Source organism: Lepidochelys kempii, chromosome 6 (assembly GCF_965140265.1).
Source record: "Lepidochelys kempii isolate rLepKem1 chromosome 6, rLepKem1.hap2, whole genome shotgun sequence".
Lineage (NCBI taxonomy): Eukaryota > Metazoa > Chordata > Testudines > Cheloniidae > Lepidochelys > Lepidochelys kempii.
In genome coordinates, this window is record NC_133261.1 from 49,360,568 (window position 1) to 49,384,504 (window position 23,937).

The following is a 23,937-nucleotide window of genomic DNA, read 5'->3' on the forward strand; positions in this document are numbered from 1 at the left end:
CAGTCCCCTCTCCTGGTGTCATATAGTAATTTTTATTGTCAGAAGAGGGTCCCGGTGCATTGAAGTTTGAGAACCCCTGGACTAGAAAGAACTCAGCCCATTTTTGCATTAAGATGTTTGCTTGGTTTATTGTTCCTTTAGCATTGGTTGATTCTGAAGCTGATGTTGTTTGACTAGATGAAAGCTTTCCTAGCAAAACTAACACAGGAGAGAAAAAAGTCTGTGTGAAAAATTCATCTGAATGCAGAATCAGCAGCTAGAGTTACTTGCTAAATTAGCATTTAGAGCCTTTCCCCCCAAAAAACATTCAGAAGTAAATTCTCTTCCTTATGGATTAAGAAGATTCATCACAATATTGAATCTGAAGCAGTGTTCACAAATGTGGTAGCATCAAATATATACTGTGTTTGAGATGAGATGTAGTGAAGAAACAGGAGACATTCGCATGGCAGATTTAGATGTAGATACATCAAGATAACAGAGGCAACTCTAGCAATCTGTTTACGTCTTCAGAGGTACATTGTTTACCCCAAACATACCCCCCATCTTAGTGAAGATCTGAGAGTCCTTGCTGTCATCACAATAAAGAATTGTGAAACCTTTAAAAGCAGATTTATTTAAATAATTAAGCCTAGCGCTAGCTGAATGCTTATAGCACTTTGATTGATTTCTACCCATGTCTACCTGCGAATGAGACACAAAATAAATACATACTCTGCTAAAACCCATCATAGATTCATCAACTTAGTACAGTGTGATATTGTGGAAGCACTTTTTCCTTACTGCAATTCCTCTTTTAGTGACAAGGTCTGGAAAAAAAGCTGCCCACACCAGCACTGGCATAAAATAGCATCACGAGATATCTAAGCATCACATCCTGTCAGCAATCCATGGGAATCACAACCTCAGTACTATGCCATTTTCTTAACGCCACAAGCACTGGACCAATTTAATCTCTTCCCTCAGAAATAATGGTAAAAAGGAGCTCTGAAGGAAACTTAAGTGAAGATCCCCCTCACCGCGTTCCCTCATTTTTGGAGATTAGGGGTTTCCCCTATGGAAAATATATTGCAAGCCCCACCTATACAAATTTGAGGAGTTCTGGGGGAAAATCACAAAAGGTCCCAGGTCTCTACGGGGGCTTGGTGCTGGTGGTTCTCTCATCAGGTTCCCTGGCTCTCAGCAGAGACAGACTACCTGAGACCTACTTAGGGAGATCTGGCTTGAGGGAAACGTGCTGAAGAAAAAGGTAATACAGCCCTACGTTACATTATCCTTCCTGACCAAATTCTGCAAAGACCAGGGAAAGGATGGTGGAGATGGTGCTGCTCTGCATATAAATCTTGGTGGGGGGAGGGAAGAGGGATAAAACAGGCCTCTGTTTTCCCTTACTCCAGTGTAAATCTGCAGCCTCTCCAGTGAGTTACTTCAAAGTTAAACCAGTGTAACCTTGAGGAACCTTTGGTGAATAAAAGGAGAAGTACCACATATTATCTGTAATAACCTTGGTTTAATCACAGATTTCTGCAACGTCCCATATACCCCTTCTAGCAATTATGACATCCTTTTGTAAGAAGCTAGAATTTAAATTATATTCATACCTCCCTATTGTATATATAGCTTCCCTTCTCACAGCCCTTGCTGCAGATTTTCAGCTGCATGCAGCAACCTACTCTATGTTTTACAGTGTAACAAGATGCATGTTACAACAAGGCTGTTTATAAATACCAAAGATACACTGAGCCTCACTACTATAAAACTGGTAATAAAGGTTTAGTGTACCACTGTAGTTTGTTTGGATTTATAGGCTACATTAGGAAGCGCTGATCCAATACTCTAGGTGACTTAAGCATATGATAAAAATGGAATCATAATAAACCCAGCCTCCCGCAAGCTAGAAGATAGCCTACCAAAGACAAAAAAGCTAACCACCCAGGCCCTAGAAATAACACCCCCCCCAGATATTTGTGTTCTCCTCGTACCCCTTCCATCCCAAAAATGCCTTGAAAATGGGTTGTGCAGCATGCCCTGAAAATAATCATTTCTCCCCCCGCCCCCCCTTTGCAGGAATATCAAACCAGGTGAGGGACATCAGGAATAACAAACAGATTTCAAAGCAGAGACACTGAGACAGTTGGTGTCTAGCTGCCCAATATGAATTGCACTAGCTATCTAAATCTTGAGAAATTTAATATTATAGTCTATATGTTATAGTATATGACAATTCACTTGCAGCCAGAGGCTATCTATTTGCATGATAATGGCAGTACTCTTCCGAAGAGATGCAAAGGAAATCAACGCAGTAATGGAGTTTTATGTGTAAAATCTGAAAGTCACTCTTTAGACGTTAGAAAGAAAAATATTTTTGTTAAATGAAAATCTCCATTTAGGTCAACATTAGAATAGAAAAGGAAACAAGAAGCTAGCAGACAATAGGAAACAATAATTATGGCTCAGTTCTGTAATCCTTACTTACACAAGGAGTCCCATTGACTTAAGTTGGACTGCTTGTATGAGTAAGGGCTGCAGGACAGGATCAGGCTCTTAAATTGTTCATCAGAGAGCATGTTTTTTTAAAATGGCACAGCAAACATTTTACTGCATACCAAACAAGGGTGCACTGAACTGGGAAAATATTTTGTATTTCACTTCAAAAGGTGGCTATAATCAACACAAGCTTCACTGAACGAGAGGAAGGATGGAAGAGACATTTCATTACTGGAAAATGACACACTCGCATCCAATAATATGTTGCAAACTGATAAGTGGGGAGAAGCCTTTACAGCTTTTAGGCCAAGAACAAATAATTTGTTACGAGGGTAATATTCCATACTTTAGAACACAATTTTTGCACTCAACTAGCCATGCTTTCTCTATCACTAGATGCGTTTATATACATAATTCTTATTTTGTAGTTTCTCTCTTTTTCCTAGCCTATGCTTTTGTTCCCAATACCTGGAAGTGGCAGGTTGCTAGGGCCTGATCCAGGAAACCCTTATTTACACAAGTGACTAACCACAGGATGTGCCAGATTAGACCCTTAATGGAAGAAAAAATCATGGTCAGTACCTCAGAAAAAAGTGAACCGAACTCTAACCTTATAGGAGTCTGAAGCAGGAGTGAGGTAGTAAGTTTAAACTCTCAGTTAAAGAGAGAGTATAATCCTCCGTGGTGAGGAAACAGTCTGCAAGGGCACAGTGCAAGATGAACAACCTGAAGGGTGCCAGAGTGGATTACACACAGCATTTTGTTGTTCATAGCAAGGTGGGGGGAAAATAATAATCAAGCTATACATACCTTAAAAAAAAAATCTCTAGAGAAACAATGAATGTTATGTCTCAGTTCTAATTAAAGGTACATTAAAAATCAGAAACAGCTGCACCTCTGATTCCAAACATAGACCTTTCACTTCACTATTTAGCCCTAGTCTACTTAAAATTTAGGTCACTCAGGAGTATGAATTTTTCACACTCATGAGTGATGTTGTTAAACTAGCCTAGCCTCTAGTTACTCCCAGGGGAATTCTGTGCAACTCCGCATGTGCAGAATTCATTCTCCTTCTCCCCCTGGGAGGTTCTTTTTCCTCCAGAGAAAATATATTCTGCTGGGGAGGCATTGCATTTAGACCCACCACAGGCTGCTGTGGCACCAAAACAGAGGGCAAGTGAGGTAGAATAGGAGCAGGCAGCTGAGGAGAGGGGAAAGGGAGGAGGAGGAGAGGGTGTGTTCCTCACAGCATGCTGCCCGCGGGACCAGGTCAGGAGGCACAGGATGTGGGTGGGAAAGGGGTGCAGGGGGAGAAGATGGACAGAGCAGGGCACAGGGGGCTGCTGGGGGGGGGTGGAGGGTCACAGACGAGGATTCAGAAGGGCTAGTGGGGTGATAGACTGGGGTGTGGGCTGAATGGGAACGGGGGTACAGGGCTACATGGGGGTGCGGGTGGATATTTGCTTAAACTGAATGGGAAGCTAGGTCAATGGAAGAATTCCTCCATCAACCACTCGCAGAGGTGGGTTATCTACAGCAATGTAAAATCCCCTTCTCTGTTGATATAGGAAGCTACATCTGTGCTGCTCTCGTGCCCATAGCATAGACATGCCCTGAAAAACTCACTTTCAGTGTGGTGAAGGAAATGGTATTTTACACAGAATATCGTTTGTCACAGGCTGAATCTCACAGAATCAGATAGCCTGGCTGGATTTTGTGATGGGCTAGATAATTCTGGGACTATTAATATTCATAACTGTGCAGTATAAAATAAGGATATTCTTCCCCACATACAACACGACTGGCTGAGTGCATTATGTTGTTGGTTGGGTTTTTTTCCCCTCCCCTCCCCCCCACCCCACCTTCTTCTGAAGTATCAGATATTGATCACTGCCACAAGCAAGATACCAGACCAGAGGACTATCAGTCAGATCTGCTATGGCAAATCCTACAATACATTCTTAATCTTCCACAAGGAGAGAAGGAAGTCCAGCTGCCTACACATTATACAGACATACACTCATGAGCAGAAGAGCTCTTGTGGACAAGCTCATGGTAGAAATTGATTTAGAGCCTGATCGCACAAGATGCTTAGCAACCTCAGTTCCATGGCTTCATGGTGCTGAGCATCCGCAGGACCAGTACATTCATGCCTAAATGATTTCCTTTTCATTTTGTACAGTTTCATTTAAAGCTGCATTTGTATCTCTGCACTGTGTCCATTTCCTCCCAAGAGATAGCATGCCACTGGAAATGTAAGGTTTTTGGAATCAAACCACTGGGGGAATTCCCCTGCTTTCTTCTGATTAAAATCAGTCTAGTCTGTGAGCATATCGCAATTTCTCCCCTGTACCCTGGACTTCAGTAAAGATAAAGATCCACAACTGGACAGTCTGCTAAATTGTGCATTAAGCCATATTAAATAAAAGATACTACAGATGCTTACAAGAAGCTATTCAGATTACTACAGCATGTCATGTCATGTTTCATGCTTGTTTAATTATTTCTTTAGTACTTAAACTATAGTAACTAGCCTTAGTTTATTAATCCCTCTCTTTCTCTGCAAAAAAACTCTTCAGTGTCTTCTGATGTAGGCTTTGACCCACCAGCATATGCAGATTACTATTGACCTGGCTATTAATCCTTCCCTTATTCTTTTGACTTTTCAAAAAGCACCTAAGTGACTTAGGAGCACACACCTCATTGTAATCAGGGAAGGTCACTTGGGTGCTTTTGAAAATCCTAAGCTAAAACTCTAGATCATCTCCTTGGTAAGGGAAAGAATTTCTGGATAATGAACCCCTTTTCTGATATCCTGAGAGGTAGAAGTAAACTGCTCATAAAACTTTGAATCTTAAGCTTTCACTTTGATGCATGAGCATCAAAGTAATCATAAGAGACTGTTACACACGCCTTATTCACTTAAAAGCAACAGAATGTACAAGTAACAATCAACCTGACCAAGTCTGAATCTAAGAAAAAGAAAAAGCAAAAAACACAAAAAGTTCCTTTTACTTTACAGATAATTATTGGAAGAAAAAACTATTAAACTGAGAGCATTCCATTCTGACTTCAGCACAGACAAGATTGAACAATGTACTTCTCAAGCACATCAAATCCTAATTTAACTGCTTATAACATGCAAGGCCAGATCCTCTATTGGTATAAACTGGCATAGTCCATTGTATCCCATTAAAAATATGAGATTATACACCATGTGAGGATCCAGCCCATTCTTTTCTAAATGGAAACACAAATGTTGAAACTGGTCATCTGCTGTAACACGTAAGTGTTATGTTTGCAAATATAACATTGGAGGTGAGATTTAAACATGGATTTTTTCATCCAGGAAAAATTATACAAAGTTAAAGCCTGACCCTAACTCATCTGAGTTGTCTTCTCCCACTCAATGCAAGGTTGCAGGATTGGATCCTTAATAAAATAGAAACCCTGTTTTACAGTCTACATGAGTTTACTTTCCAAACCTGTGTCTTGCTGGATGGATTTCTCTCTGGTTCATTTTCCAATAGAACCACAATAAGACAGTCTGGTTACACCAGCACCCCACACCATACAACAGCTTTCGGCTTTTGCATAAAAGCAACTCTTGTTGCACTCGAGAACTGGCTACACTTCAGTGCTTGCACACTGACTCAGGTTTGCAGTATTTGCACAGTGCTTTGAGATCTCAGCATTAAAAAAAAACAAAAACAAAAACAAAAAAACCATCCATCCATCCATCCATCCAACAGATCTAACCACACCTTAAAGCATTCAAGCTATAAATTAACACCTATGTGAGTATTTATGCTCATGAAACTACCATTAATTGATGGTAAGGTAGTGGCAATGTACCACAGGTTTGCTTGGTAATACAGACTTAACAACCCAGGGGGAGGGGGGGGGAATAAAAAGCATAAAAACCCCCACAGCATATGAAACCAGCCACGCATATCATGAAGAATGTTTAATAAGAAGAAATGGGAGGAAAGCTATGCATCAAATGTATCACATTATAATAAAATATTTCAAGCCTGCTTTTAATGTAGACTTAAACTGACTAAGGGCTTGTTTACCCCTGCAGTTCTTACATATTCATTGAATCAGTAAGGGCAAGAAGGAAAAATTTTCTTGTAAGTAAAATAACTAAATGAGTCTGAGTTTTTATTAGACACAATGTGCTTTACCAAAGTAAGCAGCTGATTTCTGAGTCAAATTGGAGCATACATACAAGTAGGGAAAAATATTCAATTTATTTTTCAAGTCTGAATTAAACTGATGATTGGCAATAAAGTTAATCAGTTTTAATCATCTAATCAAGGCCCATTTATTCACAGATAGGAGAAAAGTAAAAGTTTCAGAGAAACCACTCCTTTGTCATCATTGCCAGGTATACTGAAAACCCATGCTTGTTTACAATATTCCATATTTGTCAGTACAAAAGAGCTACTAAATCTGAATGAGAACTCGGCGGGGAGGGAGAAATCAATCCAAGAGACATTCCCTTTCACTGATCAATAGTTTTGTGTCCCAGAAAATTTACGTCTTCCATCTGTACTGGTTAAATGGATTATTATTGAGCTAAACAATATTTACCTAACTAGATTACCCCTCAGCAAATTTTACTTGCTCTATAGTGATTTCTCCACAGCACCTTCTTCAGAAAAGATTACTCTGAATTTACTAATAATGGATAAATGGACATCTGTAACTGGTATCAAACCAATAACCTGCAAACAAGCTTCAAACAGGGCTGTACCACTGCTATTCCCAGTGTAAAGCATTTGTTTTGGTCATAAAGAGGACCAAATCCTGCTCACTACTCACATAAATAGTTCTACTGGCTTCAGCCGAGTTATGCACACGAGTAAAGATATGGTTCTTAAAGCTGATCCACTTTTACCCTTAAAATTAGGAGTTGCATACGATTTAGCTAATTATCAGTAAAGCCAATGAAAGTGTTGTGGCTAAATCCAGTGCGACTCTGAACATTATTAGTGTCAATCCCATTGTAATTTTGTCTGGGAAGCTAATAAATTGACAACTGGAAAGAACCTGCTCCCATCAAATTGAATGGGGACTGGAGCAGCACCCAGATTTTTAAACTTTTTGGAAGATTAAACAAAAACCAAACAGAAGACAGAAAACTGGGAACTGGACTAAGCACTCTAATAAAATTAGATGGCCAGTAATTTGGCTACCAAAAAATGTAGAAAGGAAATAAAAACAAAGTCAAGCCTAGTCTTCAGTGTTCCTTATTTTGCTTGGGCAATATAGGTCATCCAAAATAACTTATAAACACATACACATTGATACATTTCCCATTGTTGTCTGAAGAATGCAAAAAAAGATGTTGTCATCTTTTAGTGCTGATAAAAATTCAGAGTTTCAAAGACAGGAGAGTATATGATTTTTCTGATTTAAAATGAGTTTGGCCTTATTTCTTCCTATTTCTGCCTGATTTTAATATCCAATCTGTACTGTACAAGTCTAATTTTCAATGCTCCTTGATCAGATGCACAATATTCTAAGTCACATTTTCAAGGATTCTGGATTTACCGTATGTGAGAAATTGCATGGGAGAATATTTTTATTCACATCCAGAACAGAAAGACTGCATCTCTATTTTCCAGATTCTGTCTCTCAGTAAACATAAATCTGAGCAAAGTTTTTGCAAGTAACCTTTCCCTAGAAAATTCAATAGGAAATGAAATTTAATACTCTATTAAGACTTGTTTTGCAAACAGAAGTGACAGAGAGATCACCCAAGCATGAAGAGTCATTAAAATGGATCTTACATATATCATTATAAATTTAATAATCTCCATGACAGCTAGAGTTCAAGTTAAAATGAATGTCAGCTAAGCATGACCAATTGATGTTATCCCAGCTGCCACTGAGCCTCACTTGGGGTTATATTATATTTTCAGAAGCCCCATATTACATGTGCACCAAACACCCAGCACCAAGAGCAGATGGGAGATGTAGGCTTCTATACCTATCAGCGAGGACAGACAATCATAACTGCTTATTAATTTTGGTGTAACAGAACAATTAGAATATACCTTTGTGTCACAGGTCCCAAATGTTTCCCCATTAGGGCTTGTATACAGTACTGATGTACATTTAAAAAAATATTAACAGCCTCTTAGAAACGAAGTCAAGAGAGGGATTTTCTTTCAACCATTATTGATTTATCTCAGTCCCAGAATGCTTCCTTGAAAATAGGAGAGGGAGGATCTTGACAGCTTTACAGCTAATAGATTGAACTGAGTGCATTAAAATCCATTCAGGGCTTCTTCTGGGTTCCTTAAATATGTCATTTCTGGCTAACAAAAGAGATGCATTTCTATCTAGTTTCTGAATGCTCCTTGGCCTGGCTTGATTTCTAAAAACAAAGAATCACTTTTATTCTTTGACAGACTCAGTAAAATAATATACAGGCTCCTTCCCAAATCAGTTGGCCTTGTCGAAATAGTAAAATAGTTGGTCAGTTTTCAGCTCTCATATTTCAGCATAAATAAAAAAAAAAAGTCATGTTAAAGCAATGCTGAAAGAGCTCCCCACAGAAACCAGAACATGTAATATTTTCTTTCACCAACCAAATCCTCATTAGAAAATATAAAATAATTTATACAGCAGACTTGTCAAGTTTAACAATTTGTTTGACTTGTTGTTGTCTTGACACAACAACAACAACTTGAAACCCCCAGTTGCTCCCAGACTATCAGTTTGCCAGAGACGGTGGTTTTGTTTAGGCGATAATGCAATGCTTCCTTAACACACACATTTCCAGAAACTTGCCAATATGAGCTAGAGAACTGCTGGTCAACATTAGTTACATATTGTTGTGGTGTTTTTCTATCAAAATAATGTCAGTTGACTGAATTCTATTGTACATTATAAAAATAAAGTTGGTCTCAGAATGACAGTACAATAATCTTCAGAATCTTTCAGTTCAGTGGACAAGCAAGCCTGAAGAGTTATAACCATTTAAAGGTAAATTGTAAAAGTAAAAACAAAAAAACAACACAAACAAACAAATACAATAAATCAGTCTGACCTGATAAAGCAGGTGTCACCATATCTCATTTATACTATCAACAACCCCAGGATAGCAGTCTTTTAATAAAAAGCTTTCCCCCCCCCACTTTAAGGATGAATAAGGGAAGATGGGACACAATGAATGAAATAAAGACCTGAGGACCTTTTTCAGCCCTTTACTCCCCATGCAGCAACAAGTCCAGAAAAGCCAGAACTATTTTATACTCAGAACTTGGCTAAACAATGGAAAACAGTATCAATGGATACAAAAATTATAAATTGCACTTGAGATCCCTGAATAATGCCCAGCAATTTAAGCACAAAATGCCACTGGTAAAGTCTTGTCACCTACCCTTTTTTGATCTTCCAGTCCATGCGTCACAGGCTTTCTTTTCTGATGTTGGCTAGGCTCAGATCCAGGTTCCATTTCCCAGTTAGAAATATTCCTTGAGTTTCCTTAAGCTTTCCCTCAAAATCCACAGTATGAACAAATACCAATGAAAAAACAAAAGAATTCCTTCAAATCTCTTCCTCGTTTCTTATCCTTTCAAAAATTTTGTTTGCCATCGCTGTGCATTATCTTAACAAGCAAGCATTCTGAGAACCTAAACATCCTATTTTAGATCAGATGTAGAATACCATTTGTGCGCCTTATAGAGGGATGGCAGAGCTGAATCCATATCCAGTAGTTTGTGCCACATTATTGCTCCATCAACTCCCTTTTCATTGCATTTTTAGCATGGTTAATTCATATGTCAATAAAGGTATAAAAGTGCATTTAATCCACTGTGTTGATATCATAAGCATCCCTCTCTTGGGCCACCTTCCTCCCATAAATCTCTGTCAACACTTCACAATGATAATCGCCTTTTGCAAATCTTGCAGGTGTAAATTACATCAAATCATCCATGCACGGTTGTCATCTTCTTCCACATAGTCAAATAAATGCCTAAAAGAAGAAATGATATTTTACCCATGTGATAAATATATAGCTACTGATGTTCTTCAGTCACACCAGGAGTTGCAAAGTCAAAATTGAGGTGTAATCATAGTATTTTGTACATACATAACCACTTCATCTGAGCATCTCAAAGTTGTTTACAAACATTAATGCCTATTTGTTGTATTAAGAATCACTATGTGCCTACAATATTCTTAAAGGTGCCTGTCATAGTATCTAGGTACTTGACCTACTGATGACTAGAAAAACTAACTCAAGGCCAAATCCTTCATACTCTTACTACTGGACCTATAGCCAGATTCATTAGTGGCCTATGGTTTTTTGCACAGAGAGCCTCTTCACCAGGTTCAACAACAATTTTGTGCCATCCCCACAGAAGCCCATGGGTAAGGATGTATTGGTGGGGGGGTTGGCGGAGGAGGGCAAGTCAGAGGAAGAAAGTAGAAAGGAGTGTGGGAGTGGGGAAGGATGAAGGCACAAGACCATGGCAGTAGGGTAGTGTAAGTTACAGGGGACTGAACCCTCACCTCTGAAGATAGAAAGCATAGAAAACCTCATTTCTGTCCTTGTACCATTAGGATTGGTGCAGGCATGAAGTCCCCACCTAAATAAGTAGGACACTCATGCCAGTGAGAACTAGATCTAGTAATAAGTATTTGTAAGCTCATGCCCTATCTCACAAAAATATCTGTGCAGCTCACTGACATCACAAGCTTGTATCCATCCCAAGTAAATCTTGAGTGAGAGCAATAACCAGCTAATCGCTGCTCAGTGGTCTGAATATGAACCTGAAATGAATTTGGTGCTGTCAATCCAGTTCCAAATGGAAGAGCATCCACATCACACAGACCTACACCACAGATAGAACTCCTTGGCAGTCTCAATACATACATCAAGGACCGAACATAGATTGGTGATTGAACTGCCCTTAGAGCCTTAGAGGTGATCCCTGCCCATAAGCGACAAAAGGCATTCTGGTGAAGCTAACACTGCTACTGTCCATGCCATACTTCCCTGGGAATTTCAGAGGATTTGGTTCTCCTTCACATAAAACATTACAAAAATATCTGTCACAAATGTGGTAAGCCACAGATCAGTGATTAAAGGGAATGTTATAAATAGCAGAATGAAAGGAATTTTCAGTAGCTAATAGGTGATGCCAATCACTAGAATAGCAGTTGAGCCACCAAAGAACACAAATGGACTCAAACTTCCACTCAATTCAGGAGAAAGGTCAGTCTCAGGAAGAAATGCTTTGCTCATATACTACTTCCACAACCTCAAGATGGCACTAGCATGAACTCCAGTCATTATAATTGCTGTGATGGAGAAAGAGGAAGAGTCTCTCTTTGCCTTGGAGAAACTATAATATTAAGTCCTAGGAAAATGTTTGTTAGTGAAGGTACAAGGTATGTTTTTATTTTTAAAATTTCAAACCAGAAATCTGCTGGGATATTATGCTCTATTGGACCATAGCTATCTGGACTCTGTGGTGTAGTATCTGATCCAGAGCAGTGCTGAGCACCCATAACTTCCTTTTACTTCAGTGGGAGTTTTAGTACTGAATACTTCTAAGGATGTGGCCTCTATTTAAGCACATAAAAGAACAGCCTATAAAATTACTTTGAGAGAGAAAAATTGTTCACAGTCTGAAGTCTTTTAATAGTTTAGCACCTCCGCTAATTTTAAAATATTACTATCATTTGATTTTACTGTACAAAAAAGTAACAGACATATCACTTCCCAGGTTAAATTTTTTAGTAGGGCCAGGATCTGCTGAGGTTTCCATAAGGTGGGAACTAGAGGGAGTGCATTTATTAAATCTGGTTTATAATATGACAAAAGGCTGAACCCTGCTTCCATTTAAGTCAATGGGAGTTTTACTATTCGCTTCAGCTAAGGAGGAGATTTTATTTATTTGTGTTGGTTGGGAACCCCAGTAATTGTGCTAGGTAGTGTACAAATTCATAACAAGAGATAACACCCTAAGCTACTGAAGAGCAAGGATTCCCTCCCCACCCAGAAAAAAAAATTCTCAATTTTGCATACTACAAAATCTTGTCTCTGTCTTAAATTTGGTAAGAATTTGACTTCTGGGTTGAAACCCCAGCCTACTGCAAAGTTTCAGCCCTAAATGTATTTGAACATCTGCGTTGTAAAGCCTCTGGATTCAGGTAATGGTGTTTTGTCGGTTGGCTGGTTTTTCTAACTGAATTAGTACTCACAAAAGGTGCAAAATTGTCTTCCTAGAGAGTAAGGGGCCCCTGCCCCATTGATCCAAAGAAAAACAATAGCACAAGCAATGGAAGTGAAGCCTCAGACACTCACCGCACAAATGTTCCTCCACACTATTTTGAAGGGACCACCTCTCGGCATGAGTGATTAGCTCACTTTCTATGGCCCATTCAGCCATTGCCCTCTGTTGAGATTGCACACAGAGGAGTGACTATTAATGCACTTGTGTTGATGCCTTTATACTAATCACTAGGAAATCATCTAAGTCCACCAAACTCATTTCATATAGAAGTAGTGAGGGGTTTCCAACTTCAGCTCTGAGCTACAGATTCTTCGTGATCTGTGGCAGCACTCCTATTGTTATCAATGGGAGCTGTGCGTGTAATTCAAAGCCTGTACAGCACCTTTAATCTCAACAATAGCAGCACACGCAAGAAATACTTTACAAATATCCTTAAATAACAGTGCTGAAAACTTTTCTTCCTCCAATGATTTCACTGTAATGTGGCACATGAGACTGCATCAGTCACATCATGTTATGCCATGCTGCGAGAGCATGACATAACCAGTGCAAGTAAGGACAATGTCTCCCTGCATGAAAGGGCCTCTGAACCATAAAAAGCACACAGTCTCTCAAAGATTCTTTATATTCCAATTTTTAGTTTTTAACCATCTCAGCACCAGCTCAGGCGGAATCCATAGGACCACATGCCAATTTCATTGCCATTCATATTTCCTGTGGACATATAGTGAACGCCCCCTTAAGGTCATGTTTCCAACCCTTTGTGCTGATGTTAATTTGCATCCAGCTGCACTTAAACTTTTTTTTTTTTTTTAAGACTGTTTTCCTTTAAAAAAATGTTAATGCATGAGAATAGAAATCCTGGTGCTTGAAGATTTGAACAAAAGGATTCACTAGCCAAAACATTTCAAATAATTGGAGGTTCAGTTTCACTTCCCCCTTCCCTCCCAACAAAAACTAAGGAGGTTTCTGCTCTCCTATCGCAACCCAGCTCTAATCCCAAAGCTGTAAAGTGTTAATTTAGTTGGCAGCATAAAAACAGAACAAATAAATACATTTGAAACCAGAGTCTATTATGATCAAGTGGAGTTAATTTTTGGTTATTGAAAAAATATGAATTTGAGACATCACAGAACAGTCAACAATTTTAAAGGTAATATAGTGCCACACTTCTGAAGATGACTATTTAATAACACTCAGAAGCCTCATTTAGCACAATGGGGCCCCAATGCTAGGTGCTGTAAACAGATACAGAGACATGACCCCTACTTTTAAGAGTTTACAACCTAAAGCCTCAGTCCTGCAAAGATTTACCCATAGGCTTAATTTTAAGCCTTTCAATGAGCCCCCAAAGAACTTCAGTGAGACTAAATCTTTGCAGGATTGGAATCTAGAGGCCCCAGTCCTGCAACTGGATCTGTGCAGGTGGGCCACTGTGCTCCTGCACAGCCCACTGACTTCAATGGGGCTGCACACAGGCACAGGAGGTCATACCCAAAGATCTAGTTGCAGGATCAGGGCCTACAAACAAATTATAGCCAAACAATAGGTCAGTAATTGTTTCACCCTAAGCAAAAAAAACAAACATCCCCCTTTACTTTAAAACAAATAACCTTAAAAGTCACAATAATTTACAATGTCCAAACAAACCTCAATTCCTTTGTAAAAACAAAAATATAGCCATGGGCTGCCATCCTAAAGTAGCTTTCCAGAAAAAAATATGTAGGAAGTTGCTCTTGGTCATTAATATACCATAAAATAAAGGGGGGAAATATTTTGTTTGTATTGGGATGCTTCTCTCCAGCGGTATTGTCTTCTGGTGGCACAGACATCAACACTGCATAATCTTAAAAAAAAAAAAAAAATTCTTGAGTGCAAAACCATTCTAAATAAGAAAAGGGAACCCACGTCTGTCAATGAGTGAACTGCTATCCTAGCAAGACTATCCAAGCCATATGTTCCTTTGAACACTCTCTTTACAAAATAAATATGCAACAGCAACTCAACCTCCCTCCCCAAGCCAAAAAAGAAAAAAAAATCTGGATTTTTAACTGCTTTCTTTTAAGGTGCTGTCTTTGCAAATGTGCAACTAGTAAAAACAAAAAAACACAACAGCAGCAACGGCACAAGAATGGCTACAAATCAGAAATTAAAAAGTCAGACCTGTTTAATCTTCCAACAGAAGTTAAAGCTTCAGAAGCATTAATACAATCCAGTCTTTCAAATGATCTAATTAACTCATTACCAATATAGCATTTGTAATTAGTCTTCTTGTGCCAACAGGAGAAAGCAAAGAGGAGCTGCTCTCCTCACCTTTGGCTTTAAGGAGCAAGAGGAAGGAAAGGCAAGGGGAATCCAAGAAATGACAAATCTGCAGAGTGCCTGGGATGGAGATGCAGCCAGGCTGCTACTGTTCTGCCTTCAGTTCAGCAGCTGCTGATCTACGGCGCATAAGCCCCTCTCGCTCACCCGCTGCACCGGCTGGCTGGGGAATCGGCAGCAGCCGCCTGCTCTCCGCGGAGCCTCTGTCAGTGCACTCAGGCTGAGTGGCTGCTGTTGCCCTTTTCATTCAGGGATCGGACCCAGCTGCTGACAGCGAGGGGCGGTGTCCTTCCCCCCCACCCTTCTTCCGAGTCAGTCATTTGGACCTACCCGGACCCCTTCGCGTAGTAGGTCCCCCTAGTGCCTCCTGTGCAAGGGGCAGGGAGGAGCACACGCTATTCGTGGAGTGAAGAAGGGGGACTCTCCCCACAACCTTTTCCTCTGCAAGGGGCAGATTTCCCATTGCACCTCCTTACAGCAGGCATGGGGGGTCCCCTCTGATCTGTCTGTGGGGGGGGGAGTTATCGATGGGGCAGATTTCCCCTTTGCACCTACTAGCAGGGGGCAGCTGGGGGAAGAAGTAATTTCCCCTGTGATCCTTATAGGAGGGGCAGCTAGGGATCTCTTTGATCCCTTTCGCAGGGGGGACCTAAGGGAGGGGCAGGGATTGCCTCCCTGATCCTTTTCTTGGAGGAAGCGTATTTGCGGGGAGGCAGGGAGGGTAGGTCCCCTCTGCCCAGTCTCGCAGGAGGGCGACAGGCGGGTCAGATTTCCCCTGGGCTGTGCATCTTCTGGCAAGAGACACACCGCGCCTCCCTCCGTCGGCTCTCCCCAGCCCTCCCCAAAAAAACTTTCGCACCCTTCTCCAAGGCAGGGAGACTCCCCCCATGCAGCGGCAGGGGGAGCGATACCTGTCCCGCTGGGTACCTGCTCCTCCGGAGAAGCCGCCCGCACCGCTTTCTGCTCCTCGCGGACAGCGGGGGGCTGCAGCCCCCGGGGGTGACGGGCAAGGGAGAGATGGGGGCTGCTGCGGCGGGAGCCCGGCTCGGGGGCTGCTCGCCACTCGCTGGTGCTGCTACTCACTCGCGTTGCCTGAGCAACCGCCTCCCTCCCCCCGCCCGCCCTCGCCAGCCAACCCCAGGGTGTTCACGTGGGGCGCAGCGCCCAATGGGAGGGGGGCTTTCTGCACCCGACGGGCTGGCGAGGCACTTTCAATTCGGGACCGCAGAGGGGCAGCGGGGGAGGAAGGGTTGGGGCGGCCTGGGCTGGGCTCGGGGCAGCTGAAGCGGCGGGACGGGGCTGGTGGGAGGAGGGTCCCGCGCGGCGCGGAGAAGCTGCAGCCAGACTTTACCTAAGTGGAAAAACCTCCCCCTGCCCCGCCTCAGGGCTCCGCTCCTAGATTACTGCGGGCCGCCCCGCGGGCCCCCCGAGTGCAGGGCAGCAGGAGTTCCTCTCTATAGGGCACGTAAAGAAAGTCAGCACTCGCCCTCAGCACCCCGGCAGGGGTCCCCACCTGTGACATGGGGGGCTCCGTTCAGTTCCTAGCCACGAAAATCCACCTTCGCCATTAGCCCCTTTGTTAATACCTCACAGAGCGTCCCCGTGTTAAACAGGCATTGGGACAACTTCCCTCGAGCTCCTAGAAAGTCCATGCTGGCAAGCAGCCGGAGGGAAGCTTGCAACGATCCTGCTCATGCCCGGCCTGTTATGTGGATAAACAGCAGCGGCCAGGTCCCAGAGCTGTCAGTGCAACAGCTTTTGCTAGCCCCCGATGGAACTTGGTAAGGGGGGACGGGGGGGGGGGGGAGAGACTAGGAGCCTGAACCTGTTGGTTCAATACCCAATTCTATCACCGACTAACCGTCACTTTAAACTTCATGCCTCACTTTCCCATCTGATCACCTACCTCACATGGCTGTTGTATAGGCTGACCAGACAGCAAGTGTCAAAAATCGGGACAGGAGGTGGGGGTAATAGGTGCCTGTGTGAGAAAAAGACCCCAAAATCAGGGCTATCCCTATAAAATGGGGACATAGGGTCACCCTACAGTTGTAGGACTTTGTTCATCAAAGAGTTCCTAAAATGCTGTAGGTAGGTGGTGGTCCAGAGCACTCCCTGAGTCTCCTTTAGTTCTTTACGCTGATTTATATTCAGGCCAGAATACTCAAAATAAGATATTCTCTTTGTGAGGACTTAATTAGTCTTTTCCACATACTGACTTTTTAGCCTGGCAGGGTCAACTTTTTTTTTTGTTCAGGAATCCCATACTCCCCTTTGCTGGGTTCTGCTTGTTCAGATAGCTTTGGAAATCTATTATCTGTGTATATAGTTGAATTCTATTCAGTCTGTTTTCAGTCTAAGTCTTTTGCAGAGCCCTTAGATGTAGTCCACAGACCACAGGTTGAGAACCATTGTACGAAAATACCTACAGCTGTTCCATGTTAGATGGCTCAGGCTCGGCCTCAGGGTGTTTGACTTTGGACTAGAGCAGGGATCAGCAACCTTTGGCACGTGGCCCGTCAGGGAAATCCGCTGGCGGGCCAGGATGGTTTGTTTACCTGCAGCCGCCGCAGGTTCGGCCGATCGCAGCTCCCACTGGTCGCGGTTTGCTGTTCCAGGCCAATGGGGGCTGCGGGAAGCAGCGTGGGCTAAGGGATGTGCTGGCCACTGCTTCCTGCAGCCCCCATTGGCCTGGAACGGCGAACTGCGGCCAGTGGGAGCTGCGATCGGCCGAACCTGTGGACGCTGCAAGTAAATAAACCATTCCAGCCTGCCAGCGAATTTCCCTGACGGGCCACGTGCCAAAGGTTGCTGATCCCTGCTCTAGTCCAAAGTCAAACACCCTGAGGCCGAGCCTGAGCCATCTAACATGGAACAGCTGTAGGTATTTTCGTACAATGGTTCTCAACCTGTGGTCTGTGGACTACATCTAAGGGCTCTGCAAAAGACTTAGACTGAAAACAGACTGAATAGAATTCAACTATATACACAGATAATAGATTTCCAAAGCTATCTGAACAAGCAGAACCCAGCAAAGGGGAGTAGAGCCTGGGGTGTGGGATTCTCCCCACTTGAGGGGAGCTAGACCCAGAGTTTCCAGACTGCAATATTATTGCCCCATAGTACCCAAGTCCATTGAGGTGGGGTAGCTGTGGCTGTTTTGGTGCATTGTAGTCATACCCATACAGTCACTGGTGGAAGCTGACATTTCTGTAACTTCATATTTCATATTTGATTCATCATGTTCAAATGGTGTCTCAGGTGTAGTTCAGGCAAGACCAAGAGGCTGAGACACTAAGCTGAGTGTTTTTTGTCCTGCCTGAACTGTGAATGAGAAGCCATCTTCATAAAGAAAGAGATACATAGTCATATATTATTCAATAACAACATTTCCTCTGATGTGTTTTTGTTTGTAGAAAATAAATCTCTCAAAATATTTGAAGGAAAAAATAAAAACAGTTTCTAATATAGTCTAGTCCCTGATAAAGTAAAATTGCAATACAACAAGACTGCTCCAAAGGTCCTTCTTATTTATTTTTCTGAGCAGCAGTATTTTGCCTACTGCTTGCATCTCTGGAGCACTGGTTTCTGAGGAATTTTTCCTGTAATTCTTCAAAGTGATGGATTTTCACTTTGAAAGAACGCTTGACTGTAGAGAATGGCAAAAGTGTAATGTATTTTATTTTTGTATGTGTGATGTTTTGTGTTTTGAAATGACAGGTGTACTGCCAACTTCTTTGTTCATTTATATGGCAAGAGCCTGCCTGAAAGTTTGCATTTCTGGATTCATGTTCCTCACTTTAAAGAAGAACCAAAGTGATCTTCTCATATTTCCAATTAAACATGGCTTGCAGCTGTGTGCACTTACTGTTTCTCACTAACCTGGCTAAGTGGACATTCAGTATGTTAGTAAATAAAAACATGCCTTTTTCCCTTTTGGTTCAGTAAAGGTTTCAGTAGTTCTAAAAGCCCAAATATACAGGCGCCACACAGTCCCTGTGCTGAAGAGTTTACAGTCTACATAGAAGATGACCCCAAAAATGGAGCGTTAGAGTTTCCATTTTACAAATGGGAAACTGAGGCACTGAGAGACTAAGAGACTGTAGCAGAATCAGGAGTTGACCCCCAGTCTCCTAAGTCTCATGCCTTAACCACAGGCTCAGCTATCCTCTTGTTGGTTCCTATTCTGCTGGCATGCTCTAGTCTGCAGGAGAGGAAAATCATATATGTCATGGGGTAGGGATTCTCAGAAGCAGAAAGATGATGATCAGAGAGTAGATTCTCATCTCATTGCTATTAGCTTAAATCTGGAGTAACTCTATTGACTTCATTGGCCATCAACACAATATGGTAAGTAGTTTTGCTAGTGTAGATAGGCTTAAGGTTAATATTCTATAATGATTCTTTTGGGAAGGGAACATTGAGAACAATGTGACACCCTATAAATCAGTAACAAAAATCATCAACACTTTAAGAGCAGGTTAGATAAACACCTGTCAGGAATGGCTAGATAATTAGTCCTGCCACAAGTGCAGAGGACTGGACTAGATGATGTCTTGAGGTCCCTTCCAGTTCTATGATTCATGTGTTAAAACCACTTTGCACACATTAATCAAAGCATTCTCATTGCCAGCAGTGACAATTCACATTAAAAAGCCACTGTGAAGGCCTATTAAAATGTCTCAAAATCAACTATAAAACTCAAATATTTAGTTCAAGATATAGGAGTTTAACCTTCTCCTAAAAAAGACTAGTAACAGGGATGATAAGCAATAATAACTAGAAAGTTACAAGATCCCAAAATGACAGGTTTCAGAGTAACACCCGTGTTAGTCTGTATTCGCAAAAAGAAAAGGAGTACTTGTGGCACCTTAGAGACTAACCAATTTATTTGAGCATAAGCTTTCGTGAGCTACAGCTCACTTCATCGGATGCATGAAGTGAGCTGTAGCTGTAGCTCACGAAAGCTTATGCTCAAATAAATTGGTTAGTCTCTAAGGTGCCACAAGTACTCAAGATCCCAAAATGATTTTCAGTAGTAATAATGAGCCAAATCCTGCAGCCCTTATTAAGAGCCTGAACATAGGAGATGCTGAACACCCAAGTCTCCCAATGATTTCAGTGGGTATTGGAAATTGCACAGTGCCTTCAGTCCCTATGCAGGCAAAATTCCAATTAAAGTCAATGGGGCAAGCCTGCAGTGGTACTAAGCAACTGCAATTCCCATCCACTTCAACTGGGATTGCAGATACTCAGCCAGTACTCAGTGTGGAGTATTCAAACTGTTTTATTATTTTAAGCTCTCACTCTAAATTGTAAAGGGTTTTCTGGTTTTGCTTGCAGGCTACGAGACTCTAGGGTATGTCTTCACTACCCGCCAGATCCGCGGGCAGCGATTGATCCAGTGGGGATTGATTTATCATCCCCCGAGTGCTCTCCCGTCGACTCCCGTACTCCAGCGTCACAAGAGGCACAGGCAGAGTCAACGGGGGAGCGGCAGCAGTCGACTCACCGCGGTGGAGACACCACAATAAGTCGATCTAAGTACGTCAACTTCAGCTACGTTATTCACGTAGCTGAAGTTGCGTAACTTAGATCGATCCCCCGCGCCCCCAGTGTAGACCAGGGTTGGTTTGTGATCAGGGTCCTGTTGGGCAGTCTGCAAAGAGCCGTCTTGGAGCAAGGTGGATTGAGTTGTGTTTCTATTTTAGGAAGCAGCCTGCTTTGTCTTTCTCTGTTTTGGTTGTTGGGTTAGGATTCCGGATTCTAAGAAATAAAGCAGTGTTAAACTCCAAACTTCCAGAACAAGTATTTTTGTATCTTTTTCTTCACTTTTCTGCCATGAGCCTTACACTCAGTACTATAAGATATCCCAATCATTTGCCTGACTCCAGGCATGTGTACAGTTCCCTCATCTATTAGTGAAGAAGAATGGCACATGGTTGAGACACTGGAGATGAAGTTTCAGTTTCTGGGTCTGTCACAGTCTTTCTGTGTGATCTTGGGTAAATCACTTAATGTCTCTGTGGATCTACAGCCATTCCCTATCTGTCAAATGGGGATAATAATACAGTACTTCCTATGCCTGTCTTGTCAATTTTGATTGTAAGTTCTTCTTTGAAGCAAGGACAGTCTCTTACTATGTGTTTGTGGAGTCCTCCAGCCACTAATGGAATACAAATAACACTCTGCACTACTCCATATCATACCCTTAGTAACAACTTCAGGATCTGGCCTACTGCATTTTAGTTACCACAGCAATGAAACATGGTATAAATACATAATTAACCACATTCTCTGTAGCAAATTTATTCAAATATTGTTTCCTCCACATGTACATTGTTTTATGACCTTGTAAAATCCTTCAATGTCCACAGTAAAATCCAGTTTTTAATTAAGTGTAAAACATCCCTGAGGTTTCACAATTTCAAAATGTTATTCACATAAACAGAATCCAGAAAATAAACATTTTAATACCCTTGGGGTAAATATAACAGGGTTACATTTTTAATTTGCTGGTGCTATCTGTGTGCAGCACCAGGGTCAAAGACTAATCATCCCTCATGGGAAGGCGGTATAAAGATTAGACAGTCTCCTGGTGTCTTTGAATGACTGAAACCCACAAAAAATGTCCTTTGCATTTTACAAAATACACACATAGCAATGATTTAGCAAGGGCACAAAGACTAACCCAAACATTACCATGCCAAATTCTACTCTAGTTAGATCAGCATAAATCCAGAGTAATCCAATGGATAACCACTACTGTGATTAGGGGACTATAAGTACCTATATTTAACGATCAGATTTTGGAGAGGAGGATTGCTCTTGTTATTAAGACACTGGACTGAGGAGCTCTAAGTTAAATCCATAGTTCTGCCACAAAGTCTTTGAGTCATTAACTTCACTGTAAAACGAGGATAATACTTCCTTTCTCTCCACTTTTTGCCTACTTTAATTACAAGCTCTTCAGAGCAGCAACTGTATTTTACTACGGGTCTGTATAGCACCTAGCACAACAGGGCCTCTGGGTGCTACTGTAATGCAAATAATAAGGCAATGTAATTACTTTGGATTGATACTCACCTAATCAAAGGCAGAATCTGACCTGTCATTTCAAAATAAAACCGGATATGCTGGAGGGGGCAGGGGGTTAATGGAAATAAAACAAACATATAAATCAAAACTTAATTAATGCTGAGTAACTGTGTGTGCATGGTTAGCATTCAGTATTTTAATTTGAGACCAAACAAAATAAATGCCATAGTTAGAAAACAAAATCATTAGCAGCTACAGGTAATCCACCATATAAAGAAATTTAGTCATTTAACTTTGGACACTTTAGCTTTGATCTCCATATTTTGCAAGTCAACATTTCATGAGAGATTTTATAGACTTTCAGGGCTATCTCGGAGTTCATTTGTCTACATGTCTGCCTCAGGGCCTGGGTAAAGTGTCCTGTTACAAGACTGTGATAGCTGCAAGGTAGGGAGGTTAAGAGAGCAGGAAACAGGGACGTCAAACTACAGTAGCAGGGCATTCATTAATTTTCCTGGCTGTAACCCATCAAGCTGTATTTTCATATCAGCTATGACATAAGGCAATGAATTCCTGAAAACTTCTTCCTTCACATTCCTGCTATATTTTCCATGAGACATGTACATTAAAAGAAATTGCTGTGTTTTGAATAGAATGTATTCTTAGCAATCTATTGACTCTGAAATCATAATAATTTTAGCACTATTTCCTTTGAAGGATTAACTCTTTACACTACTAGCAGGTCTCTTCATTCATCAGACACTGCCATTTATTGTACTTTTCTGGTTATAATCCTTTTTTGTATTTTTTCCTTCATTTTTTGCCTGAGTTTAGTATTGGGAGATTCTGTCAGAATATTTGACTTGCTTGGAGAATGAAATCCACTGTTATTCACCAAACCAAAACAATGCAGAGAGCTAAAGTGCAAGATGCCCCACCAATCTGCCATGACCTGAAGGGACCGTCTCCAAGAATAAGAAGAAAGTTCAAACTCCAGTGCAAATCTAAATGATGGTTTTATGATGGAAGAGAGTTGTACTCCAGAACTGAGCTCACCAAGCTCCCATGAGAAGGTAGTAACCTTTGCATCTCCTCTAAGAAGTTCCTATTGGTGAGGCAGATCCTCAACTACTGTAAAATGTCACAGAAACCAATGCAGCTATGACAATTTACATGTGCTGAGGATCTGCCTCTTGGTGCCTTATCCAAAGAGTGTAAATATTTAGAGGCAACCCACTTGAAGATCTGCAGTTATTGGTAAATAATCTCTCTTTCTTCTTCAGGGTGATCTCTGCATATTCCCACTCTTGGAATAATACCCCCTCAGTGCTGCCAGCTTTATCCATAGCTTGTATCTATCTGGGCAAGCATCTCAGAGAAGCACTATTACTATAGTGAGTCACCTTTTGTCAGTGCTAACTAGGAGTGGCAGAAACAGAGAGGGGTTAAGGGGTGAGCACCCCCACACTGGAAATATTGTGGGGGGGTTCTTCCCCCATTTAAACTTAGGCATTCCTGGGGAGGGGGTAGATGAGAACAGGACCCAGAAGGGCTGGAGAGGCCATCCCAGGCCCAGGATCAGGCTGGGGAACAGGGATCAGGTCCCAGGAGCAGGTAGGAACCCACAGGACCCTCCTTTCCAGCCTAGAGGCTCACCTGCAAGTCACAGAACCTACTCTTACTCCCCTCCTATCTCTCTGCCCCCCATTCGTAGGGAGCTTCCGCCGTACCTCCCCATGCTAACCAGAGCTTAATGTGTCTATCATTTTTCTACAGAAATGAAAGCAACATCACATCTGCTAGCCCAGCCCTGATCAGTTCTGCCCCC

The 23,937-nt window shown here is 41.8% G+C and overlaps 1 protein-coding gene across 2 annotated transcripts in view; it reads right to left on the bottom strand.

Moving 5' to 3' along the window:
* The window catches only part of NAV2 (neuron navigator 2), a 679,973-nt gene extending 663,829 nt beyond the window's left edge, over positions 1–16,144 (bottom strand). The window contains exons 1-2 of one of the 2 annotated variants that reach the window (XM_073347852.1): positions 15,999–16,144; positions 9,884–10,480 (exon numbers count right to left, since the gene is read on the bottom strand). In XM_073347852.1, coding sequence (XP_073203953.1) covers positions 9,884–9,958 — 75 coding nt within the window. In that variant the 5' untranslated portion in view covers positions 9,959–10,480; positions 15,999–16,144. Of the gene's footprint in view, positions 1–9,883; positions 10,481–15,062; positions 15,217–15,998 lie in introns of those variants that run through there. The other variant, XM_073347851.1, reaches the window with a different exon arrangement.
* Between the last annotated feature and the right edge of the window lie 7,793 nt (positions 16,145–23,937).